A 27,674-nucleotide genomic window follows, 5' to 3' on the forward strand; every position below is an offset into this window, starting at 1 on the left:
ATATATACATATATATGGGGATGCCTTGTTTGGAGGGAAGAGAAGTTTGCTGGCATGGCTCTGACCTGGGCCGTGCACTCAAATAACAGGCTCTAGCCCTTACCAATATAAATGTAGCTGGGTGTCCGACCTGGGACAAGTAGAAGACATGACATTTAATGCCTTGATAAGAGAAATGTTTTATCAGGTGTAAAATGATAGAAATAACAGTGTGTTACTTCTCCACCAAAACTTTTTTTCTTAAGAAGTGGAACGGAAAAGGTTAAAGTTTTAACAGCAGGCAAGTAGTTAATGGTTTATCCATCACAAGGTTATGAATGTATAATAGCATTTTATAGCAGAGCAGACAGTCTGTACCACAGCATGCCTTCACTCCACTGGGACAGAATATTGGTTGGAATTACCTGTTGTGTCGTGACCGTGACCCTTTGGGCGCTGTGTGTTTGGCAGCTTGTCCTCAGGTTTAAAACAGGTAAGAAATACAATTATACCCCATTTGAGCTCTATTTGAGCTCTTTGCGTTCTTTTTCCTTTTCTTAAGTATTCAAACATGATTGCTGATAAATATTATTACATCCATGTTGTACACTTCTTAGGTGGAAACACTTTTTGTCTTACACTGATGTTTAAAGAAGTACTGTAAGCTTTGCATTCTGCTGTAAAACAGTATAGGATGGCAAACAATCTCTGGAGTATTTTCCTTGTAACATGTTTACGCTGCACATGATTCCTCTGATAGAGCTTTGAGAAATGTCTTGAAATTTTCTCGCTCTTGCGGTAGAGATCTGATCTATTTTTCAAAAGACAAAAATAAACCTCTAGCCAGTCTAGTAAATTACATTTTAAAGAGGAAATATTTAGCTTTACATATGTTTATATCTTTGCATGCATATAAGCAAAACATGCTGTATAGCACCTGGTCACGTTTTCATTCCAACTTGCATTATAGAAAAATTTGTTGAAAGAATATCTGAGATATTGGTTTGCATATTCTATACCTGAAAATCAGGTCAATGCACCCTCGTAAGACACTTCTGTGCACAAACTTGAACCAGAAAACTGGTCAGTGCTTCCCCTCAGCAAAATACTCACTATATTGACATGATACAACATTATGCATGGACTTATATTCAAAATTCATAGAAAGAGTCAGATACTCCTGGCTGCTTGTCCAGCAGGGAGTCAGATATGACTGGAGACCAAGCAGCCTAGGGAGAAGCTTATATGAGGATACATCAGGTTATATTTACTTCAAGAGATTTATCAGATGTTTATAGGGAGGGAACATACCCAAGCCCAAGAAATGGAACATAAGTAAACAGCAATTATTTAATATACATCAGTAATAATCTACCTTTGCTAATATAAGTATATGCCAGAGTTTTGTTTGACTTGATGGAGCTAAACCCAGATGAGATGGGAGTCAACTCTCAGTGCAACTTGGGGTTACCTCTGCTTATGCCTAGGACTTACACAACTGCAGGGAAACAACCTGCTGGGAACTGTATTTAAACTGCAGCTACTTCAGGAATGGAGAACAGCCCCATGCCCATCTGATGCATTGCTGCTTGTGCATAGCGGTGGTGTTTCTTCTTTATTCAAACTTTAACTACAAGCATTAGCATTAACAGTTCCCATGATGTTTGATTAAAAAAACCCCAACAGTTCATGATGACATCGTATTATGCAAGAATCTTTTAGTTTTAGTTTACAAATATATACGGTCAAAATCAACGTGATTCTTGAGATGATTAATGTCTGCAAAACTTAAAAGCCAAAGACAAATAAAAAGATGTTTTCTGAATCTTAAAAAAAACCCAGAAGAACCCCATGATTTTAAGCTAATCACAGAATCACAGAATCAACCAGGTTGGAAGAGCCCTCTGGGATCATCGAGTCCAACCGTTGCCCTGACACCACCCTGTCAACTAGACCACGGCACTAAGTGCCATGTCCAGTCTTTTCTTAAACACCTCCAGAGATGGTGACTCCACCACCTCCCTGGGCAGCCCCTTCCAATGGCTAATGACCCTTTCTGAGAAGAAATTCTTCCTAATGTCCAACCTGAACCTCCCCTGGCGAAGCTTGAGGCTGTGTCCTCTTGTCCTATCGCTAGTTGCCCGGGAGAAGAGGCCGACTCCCACTTCACTACAACCTCCCTTTAGGTAGTTGTAGACTGCACTAAGGTCACCTCTGAGCCTCCTCTTCTCCAGGCTAAACAACCCCAGCTCCCTCAAATGCCACAATTACTGGAGCCTGATGAGTTTTACTGCGTGTGGAGTAGACACGACTGCACTAGCCAGCTCAGGAATTCATATTTGTGAAAGACACAGATTTCCCTCTGAAAAAAAAAAGAAAAAAAAGCTTTACAATGGTACATGAGACCTTGAACAGTAGGCTAAGAGAGGTCACCAGGAAGCACTAAATAGAGCTACAGTTTCGATTAGCATTAACAGATCCCACGAGCGTCATGTTGTTGTTCCAGAGGGACTCCTCTGGGGAAGGCAAAGGTAAGGCCCATGCTGTTTGCTGGCACCTGCTCATTGCTGCAGCAGCTGTGTCCGCACCTCCAGGGGTTATCACTGGACTTTTTACCCCACAGCTTTGTGCTTTTCTGTTTTCCTGCTTTCAAAGGAGCGTCAGCCCTGTCTTCCTTTTCACCTTTCCCTTTCCTTACACTCCTTTTGCAGCTTGTGACTACCGGTGCCAAAGCCAGACCCTGACACCCAAGCCCGGCTGTGGGAGCGCTGCCACCGCTGCTCTGCCCCGCGGCTGCCCTGGGTGCTCCCCTGCCCCGCTCCTCGGCAGGCAGCCCAGGGTCTCTGGTTTCGGGATCCTCTGTGCCACATTACCCTGCTGTGGGTGCTTCAGACACGTGTTCATCAAGCAAGACAGAGGCTTGGAGCTGCGCTGCAGATTCCACAGTGTTTCATGGGTTCCCAGGCTCCAAAGCAAGTGGCTGAGCCCCAGTGTCACTCCTCTGCCACACAGCCCCACGTGCCACACGTGTGTGCCTGGCAGGTGAGCAGCAGCCAACAGCTGCCCAGCCACGCACCCAGCTCCTCCACATACAGCCATTCTCCACAGCTGCTTAGCTTGGGCCACCCAGATCTCAATCACTGGAGGAGTTTTCCTTTCCCTTCTGTAAGATTTCCAACAGAGAGACCATGTGTTTTGAGAAGCTGAGGGCTAGCAGAGACATTACCTAGCGACACATAGATATTATTCCGCTGTCATCATAGACATCTGGCTGTAATGTAGCTGAGACAGCCTGAAACACAAATGCTAAATAGCAACAACATGAGCAAAACTCGAGCGATGCGTGCCAAGAACAGAATTACCCCCGCCACGTGGCACATCCCTTAGAGCTTGCAATAATCTTCCAATTATACGAATCCCATTAAAGAGTAAGAAGTTAGGCAATCTTTTTAGTTGAGTGAGAACATTAGAAATATACAATAGCACGTCTTCCTGACAGCACTGTTTACTTTTGAATTTTCTGGCTTTACGCTATTTGTCAGCATCTCAAAACACAGGCACTGAAATGTCAGATGAAATGGCAATCCTCAACTCCATTTTTCTGCATTATTTCAAGGCATACACTGCACCCAGTGCACAGGTGCACAATTTCCACCATGAACCTTGTGGGAAGGGATTCCAACTCCAGCCTTCACTTAGGGACCAGGTGAGACTGACTGTGAGGAAGCCTTGGTCTGTGGAGATCTCCCAGGTCTTGGATCCATCTTTCAGAGTCCGAGGTCCATCAAGCCCTTCCCTGTTGCAATTTCTGCTGCAGAACAAGCCTTAGCCATTGAAGATTTGCCAGTCTCTTTTTTTTAAGAAACTTTAACATTTTCAGAGCTTGCCAAATGCAGCAAATACCATGGTGTATTCAGAAATTTCTAAGACCTGCAATTGCTCTGCTGTTGCTTATACCATGTTTTTTTTCTTTCCTGAAGCTGTGGCAGCCTGTGCAACAACTACTTCGAACAAAACCCACTATTTCTGCCAAAAGGCAGAATAAAAATTGGCACCCATCCTGCTGTGTGGATAGAGGCTATGGCTGAGATTGGGGCATGGGTTTTATCTGCTCTATCCTGTAATATCTTTCTTAAATCAGAGTATCTTTGTCTGATTCTTGGATGTGTGACTATCCACATCCTTGTTACCGTTCCGGGTCCCTCAGCACTGGGACTCTATGGGCCTGTTTTGCCTTTTTGCTCCCGTGAAATCCTGCAGAAGTAATCTGGGCTTTTCACAGGTTCAACAGCTTGGGTTTTTGGCAGCATAGAGGCCCACACCATCATTCCTGTTTGTCCAGCACCTGCACAAAACTGTTTCCACCTACATCATTGTGGGAATATAAATTTTAGACATTGGAAGGGGCTGCTCAGGGAGGTGGTGGAGTCACCATCTCTGAAGGTGTTTAAGAAAAGACTGGACATGGCAATTAGTGCCATGGTCTAGTTGACAGGGTGGTGTCAGGGCAACGGTTGGACTCGATGATCCCTGAGGTCTCTTCCAACCTGGTTCATTCTGTGATTCTGTGATTCATGTTTGAAAGCTTTGACCCCACATTCATGCCATTGGTTTTAGGGGCAAGGAGGGACCTGTGACTGAGTACATGGGTGAGCCTGTGGGTCACATACATTTTTTAGTTGAATATTTTTTAGTTCAAGCTTCAAATAATTCATATTTGTTTCTTTCCTTCATCATATTAGATAGATACATGTTTTTTACATATGTATTAATTAATATATCTCTCTCTTGATTCTTTATTTACACAGACACAACAGAATCCGTGGTACCTCCGTGCTTCTGCCTCAATGGTGGCGTCTGTCAGGATGGAGCCTGCGTGTGCCCAGAGGAGTGGGTGGGATCTCTTTGTGAGCTAGGTCAGTATAAGCCAAACAGCATGGGCAGCTGGCATCATTTCTGAGAACCCCTCTGCTTTGGGAGGCCCCTGATCTTGCCCTCCTTGCGCTGAGACTTGCTCATCAGGGTCCTATCCACAAGCAGTGATGTGGCTCTTCTTGCTAGGTGAGGCTGTATCCTTCACCCACTTCTGACACTCTTTCAAATGAGTAATACATCTGGGGAAGACATTACAGGCTTCAACTGCCTGTGGCCTGTTTCTAGCCAGTTTGTCCTTTGTTTGAATTCCTCTGTTTGAAGATCACAGTGACCTGAAAATCTGATTCAGACCTCAGTGGCCACTATTGCCACGTCTAGGTCTGCTAGTGTTCAAGAAACACCACCCAGCTCAGCACCCTGCAGGACAATGCCTGCCCTCAGCTCCTGCTGCCACTGGCACTGGTTTTCGATGAGTCAAATTTCCTGTGCCTGGCATAGCAGTGGCCTGGTTGACTCCCATTTCAGTCACCTCTGCCGCAGCATGGCATTTCTGCACTGCCATAACTGGAGTGGGTGCTCCCAGCTGATGCCTTCACTAGAAGGTCACAGGTCTTAAAGGTCTTGAGATCCTATGAGTTTTGCACATATCACTAGTTGGGTACAGAAGACCAACTCTGTAAATACCTCACTTAGAAAAAAGGCAAGGAGACTTATGCTGGCAGTGAGGAGGTGGGGGCCACATGGCTGGTCAATCCACTTCAGCCATGAAGATGCATAGCTTTAAATTACCCATGACACTTGACTCCTCTCCACCAGCTAACAAAATAAAGATGTGTATTTTTTATATTCGGAATCTAAAGATGGATGTAGGAGACAGAGGTGGGGGGTCGCTGAGGCATGATGGAGCATAAAGAGCGTGGGAACATAGTGCTAAAGGTGTTGGGGAAGCTGGAAGGAAGTGCAGTCAGGTGTTGGGGGTATAGAGGAGGTGATCTGGTTTATTGCCAGCAAGAGAGAGCAGGGCTTATAGGGTAGACAACTTCTGTAAACCAATTACTTTTGTTCCAATGGTGAAGGAAAATTTCCACTTGGCTCATATTTCGTTCCTTTTGTACATTATGTCATGGTTACTTTCCTTCACAGATCATGACAAAGGACCTGTTTTTCTTCCTACTTGTGGTTTGCTTAGTTTATTTTTTAATTCTGGAGCAATTCTACTGAAGTCAGAATATGCGCAATAACCTGAGATATGCATCAGTGGGGAAAAAAGCACCAAACAATTTTATTTCAGATGGACTCTCTTTTGTAAGTCCAAAATCAAGTAGTATAGATACGTATATAAACGAGTCCAAAACACTTTCAGATCAAGACTTGAATAACTAGGAAGATAAAAAATAAAGCTTGAATTGCTACTCATCTATGAATGCATATGTAGTCATGCATGACTGTAGTAACTTATTCCTGGCTTTCATCTGTTAGAAGGAAGGCAGGATGACCACAGATGAGTCTAGACAGGATTCATTCAAGACTGCTGAAAGACCTGGCCAGTGTCACTGTGGGGCTGCTATCTGTCACCTATGATGATCAAGGGAGGCCACAGAGAACTGAAAAAAGGCCAACATTATGCCCACCTTTAAGAAAGACAAGAAGGAGGACTGGGGGAACCATAAGCCAGTCAGGCTTACCTCAGGCCCTAGAAGTATTATGGAGCACGTCCTCTTTCAGTCTATTTCCATGCATGTGAAAGACAAGAAGATAATCAGGAACAGCATGGACTCACAAAGGGCAAACCATGTCTGACTAATCTGACTGCATTCTATATGAAACAACTGGCTACGTAGACAACAGAAGAGCAACAGATGTAATATACCTTGATTTTAGAGACACCTTTGACACCATTTCGTTCTTGTTTGGTTGGTGAAGCTGTATGAGTTGGGTGAACGAACCGTTAGCTGGGTTGAAAATTAGCTCAACAGCCAAGCTCAAAGGGTAGCGAGTGCCTTGATTGGAATATTGTAAAAGTAGAGGAACCTGCTGGTCGATACTAGGGCCAGTATCATTTCATGTCTTCATCAAAGACCTGAACAATGACACAGGATGCCCGCTCAGCAAATCTGCAGACAATACTAAACTTGGGGTGGGGCAGAGGTATTGTTGACACAGTTAACGTCAGAGCTTCAATGCAGAAGAACCTTGAGAAACCTGAGGATCATGCCAAAAGAAACCTCACAGTGTTCAACAAGGACAAGTGCCAATCTCCATGCCAGGGACATTGGTACAAACCAGGAACTTGCGGGCTGAGGAGCAGCTCTGCTGCAAAGTACCTGGGAGTGACGATGGATGCCAAGTTCAATATGAGCCAACGGTGTGTGTTCATTGCAAACAAGTCAGAGCAGCTGTGCTGTGTGGAGGGAGACAGGCTGATTGACACTATTACCCTCCCCTTCCTGGCACTGGTGAGGCACCACCAGGAAATACACGCTTAGTTTTGCCCTCTGCACCCCAGGATAAAAAGACTTGGAGAAACTGGAGAGGGTCCAGCAGGATGTGGTGAGGACAGTGAGGGGGCTAGGGCAGGCGGCCTACAGGGAGCATTTGAGGGAGCTGGGCTTGTTCCCTGTGCTGAAGAGGAGGCTGAGGGCAGAGCTCAATAACAGCTTCCAGGGAATGGGAATTGCAAAGACCATTGAATCCCAACTCTTCTCAGTAGCACCAGAAGGTAAAGCAAAGAGCAGCAGTCATAAATTGCAGTTTGAGAGGCTGAGATTGAGCATGAAGAGAAATGTTTCAGGACCCCAACCATACGTGTGCTTCTCTGACTCAGTCCTGCTAATGGGACACAGTCAGCTGAAATGTGGTTCGAATTAGCAAAAGTTACCAAAACCAGGATGTTGCAAGTCCTAAGACCAAGCAAAAATTTTCTGCTTGTGTGCTGCAGTATTTTTTTCAAGTGTTTGCAGCATTGTGAGGTAAATTGGTGTTAAGTTGTAACGGTATGGTACGACATGAGAATGCAACAGCCTGCCATACTGGGTCAGGCCACGGGTCCACTGAGCTCATCATCCTGCCTTTAGATGTAGCCAGTACCAGGTGCTTAGACAAGGCCGTGGGGTTTGGGGTGGCCACCCCGTCCCGTTCCAGCAGGCAGCAGGGCAGCGGCTTCCTGCGCCAGAAGCCGCATCCGACCCATCATGGTTCAGAGCCACCAAAGGGCCATCTGGCATTAATTGTCCAAACCCCATTTGGAGCAAATGTGTATTTTTGCCCCCTGTGTATTCTGTGGCATTAGGTTACCAAATATGGTTTCTGCCTGGGTAACAAGACTCTGGAAGTGAAGTTTTATAATCTTGTACAAATTTTTGAGGACCAAGGCAGTGAAAATAGGAGAGAGGGCAAAAATTATGGCCTTTTAGGTTTCAGTGACTTCATAAATATCACTTGTAGCAGCTCAGCAGCTTGGGTTTAGAGAAGATTTACCCAGCTGCTTTTTTTTCCCTTAGGGCAAAAGATTCAATGAGCTTCTATTGTCTCAATACCATTTTATTTTTGAAAATTGGTCCTTGTACTAAAAATATTTAATCTGGATATATGTTTTTTTTTTTCCTTCTATGCAGTTAATTTCTGTGAAGCCAGTACTTGCACAGTGAACATCTCTGAAAGCATTATAAAAAACCTTACTTTTGAACGGATTATAGTGGGTAAATACGGCAACTCCAAAGAAAAATGCGCACCTGATACTGTGAATGGTATGTGTTTCTTTCCTTCCGCTTCCACCTCCCAAAAGTAAATGTAAGGTTTGTGAAAGACGTCGGATTGTTAGACCAGATGAGAGGTCGGTGTTGGAAGCCAGAACAGCACAGCTCAGGCAGCGGGAGCAGAAACCATTCTGCACAGCCTTCTGCCCCAAATGCACTGAATTTAAGGTGTGCATATCGAGTCATAGCAATGCTTGTCTGGGACTGGGCTGAGAGTCAGCTAATATCTGCTCCTGAACAGCCTTTTGATAGAAAAATAATCTATTTATATCCTACTATTTAGCATTAGGATTCAGGACACTTTCCATCAAGTGTGGTTCCACGAACTGTCTCAGCTTTCAGAGCATTGTAGAGGAGTAAGCGTTGCATGGCTGCTCTACGAGCCCTTCGTGTTTCTTTCACAACATATAAACTATGTTTCTCAGGACATGATAAAAAGTCTTTCTGATAACTCAGTGCTGATGCCTGTGCCTCCCGTTTAAGAGATGTGTTTCTGCAGCTCTAGTGTAACTAAACCCATCTGAATTTGGCATGAATAATGTCAGCCACTCTGACAAGATTGTGTATATGAGTATAAAACACACGTTCTAAAAAGAACACTAACTAGTTAAATAATTGATGGCCACTTGTAACACTGGAAGACAAATATTTCACATGCAAACAGAAAATAACACTGAATAGGGTGTCACACCCACGGAACAGTTTTAATTCCCAATGAGGTCATGTGCATGTGAGTGAGTGCTTCTGTACTAAATGAATATCTTTCTGCTTTTACAAAATCACAGGTAACAGTTCAATAGCAATCCGGATGTGCTCCAGGGAAGGGAGAACTCCTACTTTAGAGCCTCCCAAAATTCTGAATTGTAATGAAAATCTGGACTCCCTAGCATCACAGGTAATCTTAAATTGCTATTTAAAGAGTGTCTGAGATTCTGCATCACCCCAAGAAAAAAAAAAGTGATAGGAAATTGAGGCAGGAAATATATATCTGTTTCATTTCTTAAAACTTTGCCGAAAGCAAAATGAACGACTAAAGCCTATTTCAGTGGCACTCTTGGCATGTGCCTGATTTGCAAATGGCCTGAATTTCCAACAGTGATTATTTTATTTCGCTTGGTTTTGCCTGAACACAGCATCCCATTTCATATTTCTTAACTGGCGCACAATTTCCTCAGTCAGGTTCCCAGTTCACAGCAAACCCCTCTGAATGGAGGTGATGCCAACCTGGGATAACAAATTGGCGAGAAAGTGGAAGGGATTTGGAGAAGACTGGCATGAGGGAACGAAGTGATGCTGACACTGACATGTTAGGAAGGATTAAGTGAGAAGCCTTTCCATTCAGTCCTGTGATCAGCTGAACACGGACAAAACACTTCTGTCCCTCAAGAATTCAAATTCAAACTCTCTTGTATGAATGACAAACTCTTCCTGATAAAGCCCATAACCCCCCGAGCCTTGCTTTAAGGCTTAGCTCTGACATATCTACAAAACACGGAGAGCTGAACGTGACTAAGCACATTACAGACAGTGACTGCTTCTCTTTTTCTGCTTCTGCACTTCGTTTCCTTATCATTAGTCCCAATTGAAAAAAAAAAAAAGAAAAAAGAAGCCAGCTACAGTCCCTTCAAATAAGAGAAGTCCCTTTCATCATGCATTTTTGCTTGCTATTGTACCTTCAACCCGATGCTTCGCCTGCCTGGATCCTTTGATAGGAAACCCTTGAGATCAATATTATATTTTCCGAGTACATAGTCTTCACTAAATGGACTGAATGTCAAATCTTCTCTAAAGTAGTATATAATAGTAGTAGTAGCTATTTCTAATGCTAATAAGAGACAGATCAGGCTATTCTGCCCTTTTAGTAACGTGGGGTTTTGTTGGGAACAGAGATGCTGGGCTGCCATCTAGTGAGCCCCGGGCAGCCCGGGGTGCGACAGGGACTGCGAGGAAACGGGAAGAGGAGGTGCTCATGTTAGTGAGCCAGAGCTCAGCTTTAAAAGGCTTTTATTCCTTTTAAATACAAATATTTACTCTGAATACAAGGTCATGCTAAAAGTCAGAAATAAAAACAGCGAAAATAGGCCTTCATGATGTACTGTTTGTTCATGGTGCATATGCAGATGTTTTCAAGTTAAATAATATCATCTCCAGTAACTAAAAATGCAAATTTCCTTCCTCCTTACGCAACACGTTCACCTTTCTTTCCTGCTGTCCCAAGCTTTATAAACGCTGCATGACTGAACTAATCTTGGTTTTGATAGCTGCGCAACATAAACAATTTGAGAACAACTCAGTTATTGAAGCTATTCATTTCAGCTGTTCATTGACTGGATTAGAAAAGGGATGACTTGATACACTGTTTAGTTGGTCTCTGTAGCTTACAAAGGAAATTCTCCTGATGATTAGCAGCTTTCTCTCTTTAAGTCTTACTGTTACCTAGCTATACCTTCATGTAACATACAACTAACGCCTCATCTTTTCTTGCGGTTAGAGTCTTAATATACTAGAGACATTTATGCTCTACCCATTAAGTGCTAACTGACTCAAACTGGACCCAAGCAGTGCTTCTAGAAATTCTTATTAGGATCTCCAGCACCAGAATACTTTCTTTGTTTTTTCTACCTTTATTCCAAGCTGACATTATACACAACGTACTGAAGTGAGGATAATGTTCTCAGTGCAGGTTATGAGCGCTGTATGAAGAAGCACAATTATTCCAGATGACATTTCTCAAGTTCCTCTAATGGCTTTCAAAAAATCCCATTCTGGTTATTAAGGAATAGTGAAAGGTGTACAGAAGTTTATGGACTAAGAAGATCAATGACCTCAAGACAAAGGGAAGGTCCTGCTGCTATCTACAACTACCTCACGGCAAGGGGCCAGGCTCTTCTTCGAGGTGCACAGTTTTAGGATGAGCAGCAACGGAGACAAGTGGCAACATGGGAAACTCCAATTAGATACGAGAAAATTTTTCCTCTTCATACTGGTCAAACGCAAGCAGATTTCCAAGGGAGGCTGTGGATATTCAAAGTGAGCCCCTGAGCAGCCTGGTCTCAGGTGGTCCTGCTGGGCTAGGTGACCTCCAGGGCTCCCTTCCAACCCAAGCCACTCCATGAGTCCATGAAATCATCCCCTAGGGAGAATTTGCAAATGTTGCATACTTGACATGAACAGAAACAATTTAGACCACTAATTACTTGTATATTTTGATTTTATGTGAGAATGTTATAGAAGTGGTGACTCTTTTTCCTTTTCTCATTTTTTTTCTGTTGAATGGCACTTTCCTAACAGGCTGAAACTGCGGACTCCAGCAATGTTTCAGCTATTGCCAGTAACACTCAAATCCTCACCTCCATGCCAGCCCAACTGACCACACAGAACATCTCTGCTGCTGCGAATATCGCAGTGCAGATTCTAAAAAAGGCAAATGTTTCAGAAGACTTTCAGGTGAGACTCATCAAGACTAAAATAAGACTTCTGTGGCTTAATATTTGGGATATCAGTTCTGTTCCCCCCTCTACCAGCAGAAGAAACACCCTCTTTCCTCTTAACTGTACATAACACCACAACCAAATTCATTCATTTTACCATTTAGCAGAGTTCCTTAAGTGGCCTTGAGTGCACACTTGTGGAATCACTGCTGGGTCAGTTCTCAGAGCTGAGTGTAAATTTGTTTCTTATCAGATGTTTAGACTTGCATATATCTGAAATGCTAATACGAGCATCATTTGATGTTTAAGTTAGTACTTTAATCCTTACTGTCTAAATTAATAAAAGTGTGGTATTTATGAACCCATTGGAGCAAAGCTTGTGTTCTCTCAAATGGCATCCTGTACCTTGTTTACTCTGTTGTATGTACAAGCAATGTTTATTAAGTGTTCTTACTTTGCCCATCCACCACGTAGCACATGGGGTGATTTATTTCAATTGCATTTGAATATTGCCTTTTTTTCTGCTTGTCTCAGGCATCTCTGGCAGTAATGGCTACAGTGAGTCAACTCTTGGATGCCAACGAAACTCAATTCAACCACAATAATCTTGTCAATGTTACAACAAGGTAACTTCAGCTTTTGCCATTTTTTTAGATGTAGTAAACTGTATTTTGCCTTCTGTTTCAGGATGAAAGTGGTTCATGGACAAGTCAAAACAGTTTTAGTGTTCAACTCTGATATGCAATTTCATTGATTCAGTAGATTTATACTAACATAAACAATTTTGGCTGGATTTTTCTGCTTTGGAGAAAGGATGAGGATAGGGAATGAGGAACAGTTCCCGCTGGAGAACCAAATCAGAGAGGAACCTCAGGAACGGAACTTGTAGCTGTATATTAACAAATGATGGTAACTTTTCTCCCTCTCATTATTTCAATGCAGCCTCACAAAAACAATGGAGGAATTTTCTCTGACTGGCAACATCTCACAGCCCAACATTGCAATCCAATCCGCTCCACTGAAATTAAGCTCCTCTACAATTCTGTTTTCGGCACAGAGAGGTAAGTCTGTGTGTGTTGTTGGATTTACCTGGACAAGGCAGGATGTGCCATAAATCCTAATGCATCCACTGCTAATTTTTGCAGATACAGCACTGGGATATTATCAGTCAACAAAACTAGAAATACAGGAAAATGTCCCTGGGCTTATTGGTGACCTCAGTACTGAAGTTCAGATCCTGCTCAACATTATAAATAACAGTAAGTTCTTTCTCCTACCGAAAACTGTGCCTGGGAAAATTTTGAATGAATATTCACTAAAAATCTCCTTTGGAAAAAAAACCCTTAGCCAAAATAAGTATTTACATGTTGGTTTTCAGGCATGCTGATGCCATATGGTGGTACAAGAAATGCACGTGTCAAATGAGCTGGATAATCTTATTTATAGATTAATGCACATGTACATCTAACAGCTAGAATGCTTTCAGTGTTTGGGACTTTTTCATTTGTTTTGTTTTCTAAAGTTGAGACCGTAATGAATCTTTGACCATACCTCTACAGACATCAAGAGCTAGTACGTACGTACTTTGCCTGAAATCCAAAGACATCAACTGTTTCAACTAAAATTACTGTCAGGTGTCAGCTAGGACATACACATCTTCACACCTACATATTGGGATAGTCTTTAATGGCATGGTCACATGGGATTTTTCCAGTTGTCCATTACTTACACTTTGCAGTGCTTGGACGATAAATTAGTGTCTCACAGGACAAAAAAAAAAACAAAAAAAACCCAAATAAAACCTTATAGTTCTGCTTCATTTGCTGCAGAAGTTGGTGGGTGTGGGGGAGCTGAGCTTTGAACATGCACATTTCTATGACATGCTAAAAATCACAAGAGTTTCAGACTGGGCACCTGAAACCAGCAGATTTGTCCTCAGTCTCTCTGTGTAGTGACAGTAACACTAAGACGTCACAGCAGAAGAGTATAATGAAGGTGAAGGTTGTGGAGTGCTTAGACAACATAATGCTGAACATCATTAGTACGCAAGCCCACAGGGAAATGAATAATTCAGTCTTCTCACCAGGGTTAGGAAAGACTCGAAGAGATAAATCAGGTAGCCCCACACACCCAGCGCAACAAAAAAACCCCACTGAAGAGCTCATGAACTGGTCACTGTCCTTTCTGTTCACTGTTTCAGACAACAATCCTATGGAAAAACAGTGTGGTCATGTAATTAAAGCCTTTGTCATAATGCCTGTGTAGCATAACACTTCCCTCAAGAGAGCTAGATTGAATGCACAGCTTGTCTTAAAAAAAATAGATTTTTTTCAATATTAAATGCATGATTATGACATTTTGTAGACATAAAGCTACATTAGTCTCTCTTGATGACCAGATCAGAGAGAGAGCAAATCAGTCTCTCTTGATCTTAAATAAAAAGTATAAAAACAAGTACAAAATCCACTATGTAAACCAGGATTTTTGCTTCCTCACTTAAGTAACAATTAAGACTAGTGATTTAAATCACTTAGACAAAAATCTCTCTAATTTGGTAGAAGAGTGCAAAAGAAAGAGAGTCCAAAAGTTGGATCTGAAGACAAAAGTCCAGCCAACCTCTTTTATTCTCTGACTTCCTACTAACTGTAAATGTCTCTGGTGTTACTATTTCTTATTTAGTGTTATTAAAAGCCTGGCCATTTGGAGTGTGTATATATTGGGATTTAGGATATTATTTTCCTCATTACCAGTATTCTTCCCCAGAAAAGACATCAAGAGAAGGGTAATAATTATTTCCACACTCCACGTCAGCAAAAATTGAAGATGACTCTTTTGAGATTCATGGCGAGAGAAGCTCTTCTCTACTTCTTAAATGGCTTCTAAATAAATATCTAAAGAAAAATCTGCTGTAAATACTCGATGTGTGAAACAGCATAGCATAGGCTTCTTCAAAGGCACCGGCTTCCATCCAGAGGGACCTTGACAGGCTTGAGAGATGGGCTTGTGCGAACCGCATGAAGTTCAACAAGGCCAAATGCAAGGTCCTGCAGGTGGGTCGGGGAAATCCCAAGCACAAATACAGGCTGGGCGGAGAATGGATTGAGGAGAAAGACTTGGGGGTGATGGTTGACAAGAAGCTCAACATGAGCCGGCAATGTGTGCTTGCAGCCCAGAAGGCCAACCATATCCTGGGCTGCATCAAAAGAAGCGTGGCCAGCAGGTCAAGGGAGGTGATTCTGCCCCTTTACTCCACTCTCGTGAGACCCCACCTGGAGTACTGCGTCCAGCTCTGGGGCCCCCAACACAAGAAGGACATGGAGCTGTTGGAACGAGTCCAGAGGAGGGCCATGAAGATCATCAGAGGGCTGGAGCACCTCTGCTATGAAGACAGGCTGAGAGAGTTGGGGCTCTGGAGAAGAGAAGGCTCTGGGGAGACCTTATAGCAGCCTTCCAGTACCTGAAGGGGGCCTACAGGAAAGCTGGAGAGGGACTTTTTACAAGGGCATGGAGGGACAGGACGAGGGGGAATGGTTTTAAACTAAAAGAGGGTAGATTTTGATTAGATATTAAGAAGAAATTCTTTACTGTGAGGGTGGTGAGACACTGGAACAGGTTGCCTAGAGAAGCTGTGGCTGCTCCCTCCCTGGCAGTGTTTAAGGCCAGATTGGATGAGGCTTTGAGCAACCTGGTCTAGTGGAAGGCGTCCCTGCTTGTGGCAGGGGAGTTGGAACTAGATGATCTTTAAGGTCCCTTCCAACCCAAACCATTCTATGATTCTATGATTCTCTGATATCTGTTACCCATATCTACTTTTCTGTTTGCCTCGCGAAGGTTCATCAGACAATGGAAGAGTTGGCTTTGTCCTGTATCAAAATAACAAACTCTTCCAGTCAAGGATTTATCAGAGTCGCAGTAGTTTCTCTAAACAAATCGTCTCTGGCAACATTGATGGTGGAAGAACCAGTGGTATTGAAATAGCCTTCAGTCCCAAGGTAAGCCACCGTAAGAAATGCCATGTTCAGTCTGAAACAGAGTCTGCCCTTGCCCTACTATCTGTCTTCAGCACTTAGGGAAAGAGACTCAAGCAGGGGGGGTTTTTTTGGCATACAGCCTTGACTTCTGACAACTAGCAGTTGAGAGAGTTTGCGGGATGTATACGTGACATAAGTGAAGGGTATTTATATAACGTGGCATGGAAAACATTTTTCAACTTCTGTATTTAACCCCTGATGTTACTGATTCAGTCCTGCTAAACCAGGATGTTTGCAAAAAAACCTGTATTCCATAAAATGTTACATGTATACCAGAGTGGATTTTTCCTAGGTAGATTAGTCCTAAATCAAGAATGAAAAAAGCCAGGTTTCTGGAGGACATTTTTTCTTTCCAGAAGACTATCAAAGTTTTTGAAAACATGAAAAAGTCAACATGACTGACATAGCCCAATACACCTACCAATGTGCAGAGTGTTCATTTTTCATATTATCTTTTAACTCCTGCTTCCAGTTAAAATCGTTGTGTGTTTTGTTTTGACTTCCTCCCCCCGGAGCTGATTCCAGATGTTCCTGCTTTCTTGCAAGAAATGCTCTGTGTGAGCGCCCATCTGCCCAAATAACTGAATTTTTAGATAATATGTACTCATGTTTAGCATTGTTTCTCCAGAAAACAGTAGATGGCTTCATTTAAAAAAAAACAACCAAAAACTCTAACAGAAGTTTTAAACTCAAATACATGCATGTGATAGATCAGTAATCATCATCAGGGATCCATGCGGTTAAGTGATCAGGGGGACACTTGTCATTTCTAAGGAAATCACTGAAACAAACTTAGAATTGATTTTTTTACTCCTACTTTTATTCCTCATTTTTAATTGAACTACCCACACTTCAAGAAAGATGTTGAGGTGTTGGAGCGAGTGCAGAGGAGGGCGACCAAGCTGGTGAAGGGTCTGGAGGGTCTGACCTACGAGGAACGGCTGAGGGAGCTGGGGTTGTTTAGCCTGGAGAAGAGGAGGCTCAGAGGTGACCTTAGTGCAGTCTACAACTACCTGAAGGGAGGTTGGAGTGAAGTGGGAGTCGGCCTCTTCTCTCGGGCAACTAGCCATAGGACAAGAGGACACAGCCTCAAGCTTCACCAGGGGAGGTTCAGGTTGGACATTAGGAAGAATTTCTTTTCAGAAAGGGTTATTAGACATCGGAAGGGGCTGCCCAGGGAGGTGGTGGAGTCACCATCTCTGGAAGTGTTTAAGAAAAGCCTGGACATGGCACTTAGTGCCATGGTCTAGTTGACAGGGTGGTGTCAGGGCAATGGTTGGACTCGATGATCCCAGAGGGCTCTTCCAACCTGGTTCATTCTGTGATTCTGTGATTCTGTGATACCTAGTCCTGTGAATAGTTGCTTTCACTACTTATTTGCACTTCAAGCTGCTCGTTGCTTTTTCAAAAAGCAGTTCTAATTGCAGCACCCTGCAGAAGGATGTTCTCCGAACAGGACTGCATGCAGTTGGACACATGGCTGCACAAGCATTGCCGTGCTGCAGGAGGGGAGGGGACGGTTCATGGCATTTATCCTTGTTTGCTTCCTGTTACAGTGTGGATTCAGCTCCGGTTGGCAGCAATTTAATGCTACTAATGTCTGAAAGCTGTTGTTTGGCTTACGCAGAATTCAGTTGGCAGTTGTTTAATGCCTAGTCAATGTGCATCTGAGCTGTAATTACTGGAATAATTCACAGAAATGGGTAATTTCACTGGCAATCTTGACTGAGAAAGGCACACAAATTAAGTTCAAAATGCCAAATTATACTGTTATTGATATCATTCACAAAGTTTACTGGAAACCCTGTGAATCCCTTAGTAGCTGTCTGCTCCTCTTTCAGAGGATAATTGTCAGTACATGCCATTTGCTGGTGCATACCTGTTTATGTTTCTGTAGCCACTTTCTCTCCTTACAATCTCCATCCATAGTACGACACATCCGAGCTGCAGCTGCGTGACCATGCCTGTGTCTTCTGGGACTATGCTGTCAACGACTGGAGCACCGCTGGCTGTGCAAAAGGAAGAGACCAGTTCCTGAGATGCAGGTGTAATCACACTACTAATTTTGCTGTCCTGATGGTAGGGTGTTGTCCTTTCTTGAATGGGAAGAATTTGGGGTTTTTTTAATTTGTTTGGTTGTTTTCAACTGTAAGACCAGCATGCCAACTTAAGGGCATAGGTGTGCTGAGCTAGAAGGCACAGGAGTTTAAGATGTCCCCACGTACTTGTTTCTGACCTGTGGCAGAGCTGGCAAATTGGGACATGCCAGTTGTCCCCAGGCTGCTGGAAAGCCAAATGTCTTGGCGAATTTGGCCTCTTCTCCCGGGCAACTAGTGATAGGACAAGAGGACACAGCCTCAAGCTTCGCCAGGGGAGGTTCAGGTTGGACATTAGGAAGAATTTCTTTTCAGAAAGGGTTATTAGACGTTGGAAGGGGCTGCCCAGGGAGGTGGTGGAGTCACCATCTCTGGAGGTGTTTAAGAAAAGACTGGACATGGCACTTAGTGCCCTGGTCTAGTTGACAGGGTGGTGTCAGGGCAATGGTTGGACTCGATGATCCCAGAGGTCTCTTCCAACCTGGTTGATTCTGTGATTCTGTGATTCTGTGAATTCTGGCTTCCTCTGACACAAACCGTGGCTGTGCCCACCTGCCTGTGCACCCCAGCAGCAGGGAAGGGCAGGCACAATTCATTCCCCTTGCTCAGCTGTGGTAGACTCCAGCTCTGCACCTCCATTGCTGCAGCTGGTTGTTAAATGAGTGTATGCCGATAAAGCCTAAAGTGCCCCAAGATGAACAGTAGAGTAGCCTGGGATCTGGGCTACCTGTGGCACTGCCTTGTGCTGGGTAAATAACTCAAAGGACTTGGTATTAGCTACTTCCTTTGCTTATATGTTTATAAGAAGCAATCGCTCTGTAAATATTAAGCCTGCTACCATTAAGTTTTATATATTGCCCTCTTGTACTAACAAGACTATTTAGAAATGACTGTCTGCCCTTGACATTTATTATTCTTTCAGTTATTTGTTTCAGCCTCTCTAAACAAAACACTCCCTGGGTAAAAATCACATATCTGTGGTCACTGACTTCAGCAGTGCCAGGATTTCAGAGTTTCTTTTTACCCTGTCTTCACAGAACAGCATTTCCATATTTGTAATATTTACTTGTTTCTGTATTTCCCTTTACCTTATGCACGTCCTTATTGCACAAAATTCCTATATTCTAGAGAAGACACCCATGCGTTTACGCAAAGACAACAGGATTTCCTGTCTCACTGAATACATTTACATTTACTTGCTGCTTTATTGTCACTATATAAACAAAGGTTTTGATTTGTAGTTCTTTGTAACATCTTACCTTAGACCTTACCCTCAGAAAGCAAAACTCAGAGCGCACATCAGTATGAAAAGTTAAAGCTACTTTTTCCAGCCTGTGCCATTTTGCGTTTTCCTATAAATAATTCGAACTGCTATTTTGCTAAATACTTGGTTGACATTGTTAAGTCTCTTTTTGGAGTTCTTCACAAGCTTCTCTGGTTTTGAGGTCCAGAATAATTTTGTGTGATCTGAAAATTTTGGCAGTGGCTCGCAACAGTCATAACTTTACTAAAACATTTTTGCTTCTGGGTGCAACTAGAAACACAGATTTTAGAAAGAAATTTATCTCTTCTCATCTTATAACTGATACAATTTGTTTCCTAGGCCTTTCAGACCAAATATAAATATGCGAAGCCTTTGGAGTACATTTCTTACATTGGTGTTGGATTGTCCATGGCTGGTCTAGTCATTACCATTTTGTTTCAAATACTCACTAGGTAAGAGTGAAGATGTAAAACTGCAAGTATTTTGTGCTACGTTACAATATTTTTCTCTGTATATAATTTGAGGAAAACAAAGAGAGCAGCCAGTTTAGAACATATTGCAATATTATTGATCAGCAAATAATCTAAAAAAACCCAGAGCTAATGACATAGCATAACTTGGGAAGTAAGTGTGGCTTACTGGTTAAAGTGAAGACATGAGATGTCCCAGCCATGCCACTCACCTACATGAAGCTTTAACCTTTCTGATAATGTTAATCTTTCAATGTGAGGACATATATATATATATAATTATTATTCAATAAATTCACCTTCAAAAATGTGAGCTTTGTAAAGAAATGATACAACAGAGTATGGAAGAGCCCAGCATGGTAAAAGGCCAAGCCTTTCACAGGAAACACTGGGCATGGCCACTGACAAGAAAAATCTTTCCATCACCTTGTCAGGGCAGCTCACCAGCTGTAAGATAACAAAGCAGGCAGCGTGTGCTACTGAGGACCAAGGCAAGGGCTGATCCTTTTACCATGGGCTCCCATCACCGTGTCTAATCTCCGGGTAATGTCCCAGAGTGACATTTGTCCCACCTACATGGGGTAAGGGTGGTCTGCCATTTCTGATGCATTTCAGGTCCCCCGCTGCCTCGCTGACATCTCTGTTACTACCCTGGTCAGGCAGCTGACAATGCAGACCCAGCGCTGCATTATCACTAAACTGGTCCATGCTACACTTTGAGGTGTTTAGTTCATTACTCTCACTTAATACTAGGCTTTAAAAAAGTATAACAGTATTCCACCACCAGCATGACCTCCTTTTTATTTTCCTATATGCCCTGTACCCTGGTACTACAATGTCTAATAAGTTATCTTTCTTCTAATCAGTTATCAATAAGCCTGTTACGTTGGTGCCTTCATTTAAGGCTAGTCATTTCAGCCCACTGACCTATTGCTTAGGCTTTTAGCATTCATGTAGAAGCATATACGTTGTTCCTCAGGTTCTCCTCTTGCTATCCTATTTAAATGTTACTCAGCTTTCTCTTGCCTATTTGATAGTTTCTATACCCTGTTGCCTTCTGTTTATAAAATGTCTGTAGAGAACAGATGATTTCAAAGCACCTTGATTAGACAGCAATGTAGGTTATGTACACTGCTTGTGCTACAGTTTTATTGTGGGTGACTTCATTCAAATACAATTGCAGCAAACTTCCTTGATGGACGTGCCTGTGATTAATGGTGTCATATGATTCCCCCTTGAACAAGGAGCAAAGTCATGCCAACAGAGTTGTAATTATTGTAGATGAATGCATGTTTCTCATTCTGCTTGCACTAATGTAGGTTTGGAGCAATTCCTTCAAGGTCAATGTATTTAAGATTGTAGGAGCTTACAGACTCTGCCTTTTAAATGTATTTATAAGATAGTATTTGGAAGTGGAGGTTTATTGTTCTCTCGTGCCTTGAAGAGTGTTTAGAAATACTTGTCTTATGCTGTTTCACCTCTTAACACTGAAGAAAAGGATCCCAAAAAGAGCAGAGTGGAAAAAAGAAAATACATCCCAACCGCTGTTGGAAAAGGCCTAGTCCTAAAAGATGTTGGGTATTCTCTGTTCTAGTTGAAATTAAACAAAAGTGATGGATTTGGTAAATTGTCTGAGAGTAATGATGTTGCAGAATTCTGCAAACAAGTTATTGCTTTGTTTTCTCTCTGTATTAAAGACTGCATATTCTAGGTTGCTTTTAATATCAATGGAAAACAGGAAATATTTTACAATTTTTCTTATTTTGCTCTACTCTTTCCTCCTATATATATTCCTACCAACAGGAAAACTCGAAAGTCATCTGTAACGTGGATGTTAGTGAGTCTCTGTTTCTCTATGCTCATTTTTAACATCATCTTCATCTCTGGAATTGAAAACCAAAACGCCAGGAATCACAGCAGCGATACCTCCAGCTACTACCAGCACTACCTTCCTTATGATACTGCCAGTAACACGTTACTCACATCTGACACGGTAGATCCTCCCCCAGACTCCTGGTGTACGGCTGTGGCTGCCCTACTGCACTATTTTTTGTTGGCCACATTTATGTGGACAGCACTCAATTCTGCACAGTTGTACTTACTGCTGCTTCGAGCCATGAAGCCCCTGCCTGGACACTTCCTTGTAACCACGTCAGTAATCGGATGGGGTAAGATTTAAAGTTGTACATATGGCAACTCTTACCAAAGTATCAGTACATAGTACATTCAGGGAGAGTTGTAAAGATAGGAGATCAGCAGAGAGCAATTATAATCAGTGTCTCTCTGTTTTAGCGCAACGTGATTTAATAAATAATCTGCTGTTATTGCTCACACTACTGGTATAAACTGAGCTTATTTTCATTGTCAAGCACTGAAAGTGATAGCTCGTACACTGGTACAGCAACACAGGTCTGTTTTGTGCAGGAGAAATTTGCACAGTAATCAAGGCATTCAACGATCTGTTTCTGTCAACTAAGTAAAAAATCTTTCAGATATGGTGATTGCATATATGGACTCAAATTCTTCATTTAGATATCTCTGAGATTCCTCATGACCTCAGCCAGAGCCTTGCACACACCCAAAAGCAAGGACTGACTGACATTATTTGTTACATATTATTTATTAATAACCAAAGAGCACATTCTTAAGTCAGTACAGCAGTTAGCAGCAACACTGCAAGCTGAAAGGGAACTGCTTGGAGGAGTGAAGAATGCAGACAGATGCCCACTAGGTAACGTCAAAATTTCAGCCTCCTTCAAGAAACTCTTCTAATACAGTGTACGGGAATACCTGCCTTTTCCATGTTGGGTATTCAGCTTGTGTGGTGTGTTGTTTCTGGTGGCATCTACCAAGCAGTTTTAGATCCTGATTGTTTCATTATTATGTTTTGCATTTGGATGGAGGTAGAGGCAATTCCTCTAAAACTTTTAGAATTTGGACTGCATGCGCAAGCCAGAAAATGTTCAGCAAAAGCTGTCTGTCTACACGTCGCTGTGCTCCATGTATATTTGAACGATAGCACAGCATTAGGTTCTTCACTGTGTCCTGTGACTAGTTACACATGTCCAAAATAGCATGATTATGACTTACTGCTTTTCAGATCTACTCTGAGAGCACAGCAAATACTTGGCAGTCTGGAAGATCTCTATTAGGGCTCAAGGAGGAACAGACTTTAAGAAGCTTGTTTATTTCCCAGATAAATACTTGTGTGGGATGCTCCTTCCCATGAGATGTGCTGCTTAGTGAACAGGCAGGCAGGAGACGTGGAAGACAGGAGGCGAAGCAAAGGCATCAGGGAGGCAACACACACTGCCATGCTTCTTGGAGGGCAAACGTTCCGCTCTGCATCAAGCTGGTATGAAATGTAATGGCGCTTGGTGCAGAATTTTCTTAAATTATTTTCTCACAAGAGGGTAGGACTACACAGGTGTGATGAGGGAGTCAGCTACAGCACAGGAAGGAGGCACCATTGGCCTTGTCTCTGGAAGCTGTGTTGAAGCTCATAAGATGTCCTCAGAAAAACAGTGCTCACAACCCTCAGTCCTGCCTTTTCTCTAGGCTATAGAAAACCCACTGAGCTTAGTGCAAGGCGGATGAAACCGAGCTCTTAAAATCTCTGGATTTGAGGAGGCAAGAAGCTATTTGTGTGGACAGGAGGCATGCCTATGCAACCGAACAACAAATTGTTAATGTCTCTCCTATTAATCAGGAATCCCTGCTGCAACAGTTGCAGTAACACTTGGAGCTACGTACAGAGAAGGAAAAGCTTTAAACTACCGACAGGAAGAATTGTAAGTTCATGTATTATTACAGCACTTGCTATCCCACACCTTTTGTGATGGCTTATTATGAATACAATTCCACATTTGCCTTGAATCCCGCTGCAGGATCCCCTGTGACTTTAAATGGAATCTGTAGACGCTCTTAGCCTAACTGAAATTCAAGACCTTCATTTAAGTGCATAACTGCATTTCAGTACCTATACTTAATCCTCCCATTTATTTAAAATCTTTCTGGCCAACATAACTATATCCTTATTTATCCTATGTTTTTGGTATCGGTATTCACCTGAGTGCCTGCATACCAAAGCAGGCTATCAGGCTTACAATGTACCTTGGTGACAGTGGATGATACAGAACAAAGGTAGACTTCTTTCAGAAACATAAACACAAACCCCTTTCCACATGGTAGTCATTTTATGGTACTCAATTAGGGAGTGTTGACTTTTAACTTGAGATTATTTGTCAACGAAAAAAAAAGAGGTAAAGATTATTGCAGGATAACCCTGTCCTCCTGAAGTTGCCCCTGGTTTTGTTTCATCCTTTGTCTATTAGGTCTCCCCTATTACTCTTCAGCTCTATGACAATGTATACTCTAAAGTTGAACTTGCATATGGTGGCCAGATATCTATTTGGTTAACTATATTGCACTTTATTATATTTCTCTATGCATTTTATTTGATAAATCATTCTGCATTCCCCAGAGAAAGAGAAGCATGATTGAAAGCCCTCAGTTCTCAAGGAATGGTTGCTTTTCAGAGATAGGTTAACAAGACCTGGAAAGCCCCATGAGGTCTTTCAGGATGAAAAGTGGAATATTATTTTGTTTTGTTTTGGTATTCTGAATAATGTGTCTAACAAATCTTTTGAAATGGCCTCTCTTTATATTAAAAGTTGCTGGCTTGCAGCTCTGGATCAAAAGCAGAATTTCAGTGTGCAAAAGCCCATGTTGTGGTCATTCCTCTTGCCAGTAGCACTCATACTCCTGTTTAACATCATCATCTTCATCAAGATCAGTGTCTCTGTGATATGGAAGAAGAACAAGAATTTGACAAGGTGAGATGGCACAGGACTCCTCAGATCTTTCAGTATTGGTCTCTCGGCACCAGCTCAGACTTCCTTGTCACAAACTCAGATTTTTGACAAAATCTTTTGTTTTAAAGAAATGTATACTTAAAGTAGTCAGAAAATGAATTCCATCGTTGCAATGGGTCAGGCTTTGTTCAAATGTGTATCAATTAACACATTTCAGGCTTTTGCCCCCCTCCTTTTTTTGGTTGCAGGGTCACTCAACTTGACTTCAATGAAGGTTATCCCCGATTTAAATTCATATAAGTGGGAGCAGAGCTGGGTCCAGCCGAATGCAAATCATTAATTTCTCAGCACCTCTGAACGTCAGGCCAGTTCTCTAGCAGCTTTGAAGCAGATTCACTTGCTCAGTTTTACATCAACACTCCATGTATCGTCACAGGCTGTGTCACAAACTCTGCAGTGTACATTGTATAATTTAAAAAGGGATTGCTTTAATTTTTATTAATCCCACAGAACTGATCTGTTCAATAAAACTTAGTACCATGTCTTCATTCCTTTTATGTACAATTTTCATGGTTGGAGCAAACAAAATACCTTATCTCTGACTCCCCTCAGGCTTGAGAGAAACTGGATATTCAGACTTCACTGGCAGCTTATTCTTATATTGAAAATTCAGCACATTTGCATTGAAGTTATAAGCATTCAAAAAAGCTTATAATAGCTAATGTGCTAATTTTCAATGCTTCTTGTTGCCGTGGTAAACCTCACTTTTTTTGCTGCACACTCCAAACGCAGATTATTCTGATAAATTTCATTAGATTTCTTTTTCTGGATTTCTTCCCTGAATGATACGTCAAACAAATGTATGGATGTGTATGTTCTCAGCTCACCTGAATAACACATCTTTGCAACAGCGCCCTGAATACATAGCAAGTTTAAAGCTCAAAAAGATCTTAAATGGTACAGAGAAGATTTAATAACTTTTTTTGTGTGTGTTTCTAGGAATAAAAAGGATTCGTTTATGAAAAAGATGATTGGCACTATCTCTGTAGTGGTAATGCTTGGAATCACTTGGACAATAGGCTACCTCATGTTAATAAGTCATGAAGAAACAAGTCTTGTTTTTAGCTATCTGTTCTGCATCTTGAATGCTACCCAGGTAAAGTATTTAGCAATTCTGAGACTAATAATTGAGATAATGAAAAAACATATGTCAGATTTATTTGTTCTATAGCTTGGTATAGCATGGGAACTTGTTGGAAAGCAGTTATAGGGACTCAGAATTTTAGATCAGAAAGGGATGCTATCCTTCTGGTCTGTCACTCATAAAACTCTTCCCATTGTGCAACAAATCAAAGTGGGATTTTATTTCAAGGTTACCACTGAAAAGACCTTCCTGTCCAAGTGGCTTCTCTTACACCAAATCAAATAGAACATTATATTCAGAATGAACATCAGGAAAAAAATTCTGCATCAGCTGTGGGAAAGAGCCCCAGGGAAGTAACTAGAGCTTCATGGCTTGCGACCTTTCACAATGATCCTGGATAAAGTCGACAGGAAAGTGCCTGCCTCATTATACCCCATGGCCCTGCTGGAATGTTGGCTTTATATTCATATAGGGCATATGAAGTATGAAGTACTTGGAGTAAGGGATCCTTCATTATTACAGCACTGAATATTTTCTACAAAACAGCTAATTGGAAACATGTGAAAATCCCCCCATCCCCAAATATTAAGTTGTTTACTATCAGTTTGATCTACTGAAGACTGAGGGCCTGTACACCAGTGGGGATCAGATCTGCAAACTCTCTGTGCAAAAAGTCCTGAAGTGATTATTACGACACTGATGGATGGATTATACCTGTGACTTAAAACTGAAATCAAGAAGGTACAGAGATCCATTTATTTAAAACCACGAGCCTTTTTTTCTTTTTTATTTTAACCCAGGATGCTCCTGATTAATCCTTGAAATGAGATTTTAGAAGAGGTATAGAAATTTTGAAGCCCTGCTTCCCTCCTTGTGTGTCCCATTGAAGTGCTGATAGGGCACAGCAGCCACTTTTAATGCTTATGGCATGCTCAAGCAGGTCTTACCTTCATCCTGTCCAGCAGAGGGTAATAATACGATCCTGAGACACGCTAGCTAATCCATTACAATGTGCAAATGAGGCAACTGTAGTTGCAAATCCATAGTTACATGAAATAATTTTCCTATTGAAAGTACTTCTTGTCTTTCAAGGTATTTATGTCACTGTTAGTGGTTACTGAAAATTGTTTTGTGGTTGTTTTTCAAGTCAAATAATATTGACTAATCTTTTCTGGTTTTATCAGCAAAATATTAACTCCATACTTTAATTTACTCTACAGGGACTTCAAATTTGTATTCTGTACACTTTCAGATCACCAATCTTCAAGAAAAAAGTTGCTGAACTGTTTCCTGTTTTCAGGGTGACAGAGGTACCACTGTATCTGCATTCAAAAACTTACTACGTTTCAAAATCACAGCCTGCAAAACATTCACAGGAAACTTTCAGATCAACCCAGACTTTTTCAGAGAATATTTCCTTGTCTACCTTCCCTAACTGGAGTTAGAAACCTGTACATACGTGGAATATAATCCTGCATTTTTCAAGGTTTGTTTTATTTAGATCTCCCAGGTATCTTGAATGACGGATATACTCCTCCAACTGCAGGCGGCTTGAAATAGATCATAAGCCAAGACCACCAGGAGTCAAAAGCAGAACCACATGCTAGCAAGCCTGTGTGATTGTTAAGCAGCAATGCAGTGCGAGATCCTCACGATCTGCTTGTACTGCATGTCACTGAGGAAGGTCTTTGAAAGGAGTTGAGGTTATTATAGTTTTATATTACAGTAGATATATAGAAGTTGCTCTGTTTATGCCCTTCACATTTCTCAGGCCTGTTGAACATGTTTACCTAGCCTATGCACTGTTGCTCTCCT

At 42.0% G+C, this 27,674-nt stretch overlaps 1 protein-coding gene across 1 annotated transcript; it reads left to right on the forward strand.

Annotated features, from left to right (window-relative positions):
- Positions 1 to 363: 363 nt before the first annotated feature.
- ADGRG7 (adhesion G protein-coupled receptor G7) lies at positions 364 to 27,304 on the forward strand. Its single transcript, XM_068417318.1, has 16 exons — positions 364 to 472; positions 4,788 to 4,895; positions 8,469 to 8,600; positions 9,395 to 9,504; positions 11,901 to 12,056; positions 12,575 to 12,666; positions 12,983 to 13,101; positions 13,186 to 13,299; positions 15,872 to 16,032; positions 18,001 to 18,150; positions 19,771 to 19,883; positions 21,705 to 22,069; positions 23,611 to 23,692; positions 24,575 to 24,736; positions 25,715 to 25,871; positions 27,080 to 27,304. The coding sequence occupies exons 1-16, from the start codon at positions 364 to 366 to the stop codon at positions 27,302 to 27,304; spliced, it is 2,355 nt and encodes a 784-aa protein (XP_068273419.1).
- Positions 27,305 to 27,674: the final 370 nt, after the last annotated feature.

This window comes from Nyctibius grandis, chromosome 23 (genome assembly GCF_013368605.1).
Source record: "Nyctibius grandis isolate bNycGra1 chromosome 23, bNycGra1.pri, whole genome shotgun sequence".
In the NCBI taxonomy this organism is placed as follows: Eukaryota; Metazoa; Chordata; class Aves; order Nyctibiiformes; family Nyctibiidae; genus Nyctibius; species Nyctibius grandis.

Excerpts from the sequence above, each read along its gene's own strand:
- ADGRG7 (XM_068417318.1), top strand. The coding sequence starts at position 364 with ATGCCTTCACTCCACTGGGACAGAATATTGGTTGGAATTACCTGTTGT. Across the intron at positions 4,896-8,468 it reads GGGATCTCTTTGTGAGCTAG|TTAATTTCTGTGAAGCCAGT; the intron begins GTCAGTATAAGC and ends CCTTCTATGCAG. Across the intron at positions 16,033-18,000 it reads AAATAGCCTTCAGTCCCAAG|TACGACACATCCGAGCTGCA; the intron begins GTAAGCCACCGT and ends CTCCATCCATAG.